Source organism: Arachis ipaensis, chromosome B05 (assembly GCF_000816755.2).
Source record: "Arachis ipaensis cultivar K30076 chromosome B05, Araip1.1, whole genome shotgun sequence".
NCBI lineage: Eukaryota > Viridiplantae > Streptophyta > Magnoliopsida > Fabales > Fabaceae > Arachis > Arachis ipaensis.
The window spans coordinates 146609246-146614869 of record NC_029789.2 but is presented as its reverse complement, the minus strand read 5'-3'; the positions used below and the strand labels follow the sequence as shown (position 1 = coordinate 146614869).

The following is a 5624-nucleotide window of genomic DNA, read 5'->3' as shown; positions in this document are numbered from 1 at the left end:
TCAAACTAAAATATGCTGCTTCCAATATTAAGAGTACTTTTTTATTTGTCTTATTTATTTATTTACTTTTTATGAAAGAAGAATACATCAAATAAAGAAAAGAATATTACAATCAGTAACACACATTGCTCATTGCTACAAAGATTTTGCCTCTTTTCTATCCCACAAAACCAGCAAATATGGTTAAGAAAAATTAATTGAAGCTTGCATAGCAGACCCAATAAAGGGATCCATGAGTAATCCACTAATCCTAACTCAAATTGGGGGCGCAAAGCATCATATAACATGATATGAAATCAGATATTAAGGCATGAAGTAACAAAAAAGATTTATCATGAGAAGCTTCACGTCTTCAATGGTGAATGATTTTTTATTTTTTTTTTTTATTCTTTTAAATATGGATTCACATGAATACCAAATAAGTTGTCACATGGTATATAAATATATTGATATATTGATATTGATTGTGTTATCTTTTATTTTTTCTTGTTCATTTAAATTGACAAAATATTTTGTACTAGTGATTAATTTATTATCTTTTTTGCAATATAAATTATATCTAAGAATTAATATTTAATTGTTATTAATATATTTTTGAAAATATGCATTTAACTTTTAATTTTAATTTTATATTTTTATTTAATTATGACCAGGTCAATCGGGTAAATCAGTGACTCACCGGTTGAACCAGTAACTTAGTAACCCAATTATATGACCAGGTTAATTACCGATTCGATTCTAATAACTATGCCTATAAAAGTTGATGACAAAGTAATGATAACAGAGCCAATTAAAAAGCATGTTGGATTAGGTGCTCAAACACTTGAATTATTGAGCAAAATATGACAATGGTTACTTTACTCCTGAATTAGGTGTATGTTCTGCACACTTTGAATTTGCATTTAATGAAAAGTAATGAAGAAAGATACAAAAGAATACTAACAACTTTGAGATGAACAAACAAAAAGAAAAGCACTAGAGAAAAGAAATTAAAGAAGGCTTTAAAAACTAAAAAGACCTTAATTAATATTTAACTAACTACTGTTTGAAGCTTTAGGAGCTGTCCAATAATTCTTCACAGCAAATAAAAGTTTCTCTCTTTCAAGAGGCCCATCTTCATGGTCAACAATTTGACTTTCCCAATTCAAACCGTTGACTATACTCTTTACTTTTACTAATATATCAACATCATCTCTGATTATTACACTTCCTTCTGGCCTAAGAATCCTATCCATTTCTAGCAGAATGTCTTCTAATTCACATCTGCAACATACAAGTAGGTTAATCAGAATTTAAACAGTACTTGAATCTGTTAGATTACTTCAAACAATGAGCCAAATTTCCAAGATCATTTGTTAAAAAGGGACAACCATGTGTTATATAGTGTATATGATATTGAATTGAATATATAAATACCTTTGGTTGTAAAGGCTGAAGACTGAATCAGCATGAATTAAATCATAAGTTCTAGGATAAGTGGACATTGCTTCACACCTGCAACATAAGTTTAGGCCACAAGCAATTTAGACAATGAAGAAGAGAACATTATGTTAAGGAGATAAGGAAAAAAATAATGTTGTGCTAACCAATTATGGTATGTTCCAATCAATCCCCTTTCATAAATTGCTCCAAGTGTGTCAACCTTGGCTTGAACAGGAACCACATTCATGACCCAAACAGGGTACTCAACAAGAGAAGCAGCAAATCCACCCAAGTAAGCATTCATGTCAAGAAGGTTTCTGTATCTCCCAGCTTTACCTAGCTGACTGTTAACTTTCTTGTAATATGATATCCTTTTCTTCCATAATTGATTGTCCTTTATGAAGGTTGAAGGTGTAACCCCTTTTATGGTCTCCATGTAAATCCTTGGTGGGGTGGCTGTTAGCCTCTCTGGCCAATTCTCCAATGCCCCTCCTGCAGTTTCATCATTGTCTGACACTTCTGGCAGACGACTCAAACATGTCTTCATGTCAGTGTACCTGAATACAAACAACTCACCAAAATAAATATACAAAACACTTAAGAAGTAAATCACTATTGCTATGCTGATGTATCATAAGATATCATAAGTGAACATGACATGACAGGAAGATAATAAGTGAAAATTACCATTTAACAGTTTGTAACTATGATCTTCATGTAAATACAACTTCATATGAGTATTCGGTCTGATATATTGCTAGTGAATATGATATGACATGAAAGTAACTAAGAATAAAGTAGAAGGTGGAAAATTGAAGCAACATACCATGCCTTGTCAGGGTTATCTTGTGGGTGGCAAAAAGGCCTACTATTTTGAGAGCATTTCAAATGGTGTTTGGGTTTCTGCCAAATAGCAATATCACCCTTCTCTACAAGCTTCTTCCAACATAGACTTTGAGCCACCTTCTCAATTTTGGTCTGCTCTTCATTCAGATCCTCCTTTGTTCTTTCCCAACCTCTCCAATATCTCTTCCAATTGATGGGTGGCCCGGATAGGATCCAATAGCCTCCGGGCCGCAGAATCCGATCAACTTCATTTAGATAAACCCCATCTAATTCAACATTTGAAGGGAAATTAAAAACAACACCACATAAAACAACATATCTTGAGACAGTTGTGTAACAAGTGATATATAATAATAAGGTACGAACCATATTGAGCCCATGGAATTAGGCAGCGAGAGCAATGTGCCATGTCAAAAGCTCTAGAGGGAAATGGGAGCCTCTTAGATGCAAGAACACCAATAATGGCGGGAACACCTCTTTCAAGAGCAAACTGAACTTGTGCTTCGTGTGTGTCTCTTGGTGCTATTGACATTGTTATTATGTCACGGGATAGAAGATATGCTCCCCAACTTGCAACCTGAACCAACCATGCATAATTGCATATGCTAAACACATTAACCTTAAGATTAAATCAACATTAATTATGCAATTAATCTAAATTTGTCAAGAAAGTTAGTATAACGTGGTTAGTGGTGACCGACTAGACAAATGCCTCGTTCGTGGCAAGAATAATACTTGCTGATTATTAAAATATTCACCCTTCACATGTAATAATTAATTTAGTCAAAAGTACAACTATTACTAGAAATTAGGAGTGTGGAATCCTATGGCTTAGGTGGTACAGTATTATAGTAACGCCAGCCAGGTTCATTTTTATTTTTTTTAGAGGGAAATAATAATTAGGTTCTGAATATTTTGATCATGGACTAATTAATTTTTTAAGAAAAAAATTATTAATTTAGTTTTTTACAATGCAAACGATAGATATATTATGTGATTCTATTAATTTGTTACGTAAAATTTAAAAGTGATATTTATATGTATCATTAATTAATGTGACATATCTATTTATGAAAGATAGTTACGTAAATAAATATTTTTGGAACGAAATTTCACCTATTTTAGTAAGATTCATAATAAATAAAAAAACAGTTGATAAAAAATTATATGAAAACTTAAAAAATAATAATATTTTACTATTTAAAAATATATCGTTTTCATGTTCACGACAATAAAATATCTACTATTATAAATAATAAAATATTTTTTTTCCAAAAGTTAATTAGGTCGAAGTTAAAATTTTTAAAAATTTAATTCTCACTTTATTTTTAAATAAGAGAAAAAAAAGGACGAATTTTTCAGTTAGGATTTCGATTTTATATTTTTTTCTAAAAGAGACCATTATGGATTGCACATTTCAAGGCAAAAACACTCCAATGGAAATAAAAAACAGTATCATATTCATAAGCCTTACATACTTTTGTGCTTCCATGTTCCTTGGCCATGGATGGCCCCAAATAATTAAGAAAAAAAATAGCTTAGACGAATAGTAGAAAGTAGGAAGTGCATGCCATGATGCATATTAAAGTAATATTTTTTTATATATTTTTTAATTTAAAAATTAAAAGTGAAAAATAGTAAAATACTATAAAAATATAACCTTAATTTTAATCAAAATTATATAAACACCTTAGTTACCGTAATTATACTTACTAGTTCAAAGGACATAACATAGTACTGGCGGAATATTTGGCTTTTTACATAAACCATGGGTATGAATGATTAACTTGTGTGCTTCGTTTTCATTTCTTTTTCCTGTGATATAATCTTTTTGAAAAACATACACAAAATCCATGCTGGCATGAATCATTATTCCCCTTATGGAAAGCCATGTCTTCAGAAGCCAGTTACTGTTTTGGATCCACTCATTCATGTCAATAAAATTAAAACTGGCAAGTCCTTGATATTTGTGTGAGAGAAAAAATAACAAATGAAATAACGCTCCATTGAAAATATTTTAAAAAATAGATAAGTTATTATTATAAGGGTGTCGATATGTACCCCACCGGCGGGTACCCAACCCGATCCGCAGCGGGTAAGGTAGGGTGCAGGTAGGCCTCAAAACAAACGCTACCAAAAAGATGATTAATAATGTTATGATAGAAAGCAAAATATGGACCCCAACATTATACTATATGTTATGGTCCTAATAACCAACCTTATTATTGAATATCACAAAGCACTCTCACCCGTGATAAATCCCACTTTCTAAGCTCATAATGCCACATGGAAAATAATGGCATGGGTTGAACCAAACTTTGTTCTAAGATATTTATAATAATACATACATGGCATCCCAATTTCTTCATCAAGAGGCTAATAAGAGTAGATCTTCTGTTTCTAGGTTCTCTAATTAATATAATTTGTTTAATTAATTTGTTCCTTAATGCTTCCTAATCCTCAAAATGCCGGGTTTGAATCACTCTCAGTGTCTTAGTTTCAAACTCTTAGTGCTCCATCCATCCATGGCACGATCACTTTGATTATTCCTTGTTTAGTTTACTTTTCAATCAAATGACTAATTAGTGTTTAAGATAATATTCTTGAGTGCTTATTCATATTATTATAAAATAATATTGAATCTTCCACGCATCAACTCAAACTTATCCAATCCAGAACTTTCCACATAATCTTATCTAATTTGGGTGGTTCTTAACTTGTGCTTCGTTATGGGTAAGGGTGGCAATATATACCCTACTCGTAGGTACTTAACCCGATCCCACCCGCTCGGATAAGGTTGTCAATCCGATTCGCAGCGAGTAGGGTAAGATACGGGTAGGGTTCTCGTGTGGGTCGAGTAGGGTGCGGGTTGAGTTTCAACCCTACCCGACCAACCCACACTCTATATATGTTTATATTATATACTTATATAAAAATATATTTTAAGTGGATGTTGAATGAAAGACCTCTCACTAAATGTAAAAGATTCTTAGCCACTAAAAGAAAATCATTAATTAATAATTTCATATTTTTTTACATAAAAATCAGTTCTATTTTAAATTATCATCAAATTATATAATAACGTTGTATATTTTTTGTAACTTGTGGGTAAAGTTGAGTATCCTCGGATTAAGAGCGGGTAGGGTTAGGATTAAGGTTAGGATATTTTCAACCTGTAGATAGGGTAGGGTATAATTTATATAAAAATCTCAACATAGGATTAGGGTTGGATCTAAACCCTACTCTATCCTACTCATTACTACCCCTTTATATAAACTTATTTAAATTAGATCTATATGTAAAACCTTGCAGAAATCTATTTGTTACGTCAAATTCTTAAATAAAAATTAGATTCA

General features: G+C 31.7%; 1 protein-coding gene across 1 annotated transcript in view; it reads right to left on the bottom strand.

The window, feature by feature from the left end:
• LOC107641513 (probable methyltransferase PMT15) overlaps positions 808–5624 on the bottom strand; it is a gene marked incomplete at its 5' end in the record, with an annotated part of 6102 nt that continues 1285 nt past the window's right edge. Inside the window, 5 exon segments of the mRNA XM_016345001.2 lie at positions 808–1263; positions 1417–1494; positions 1587–1979; positions 2249–2534; positions 2635–2845. Coding sequence (XP_016200487.2) covers positions 1035–1263; positions 1417–1494; positions 1587–1979; positions 2249–2534; positions 2635–2845 — 1197 coding nt within the window.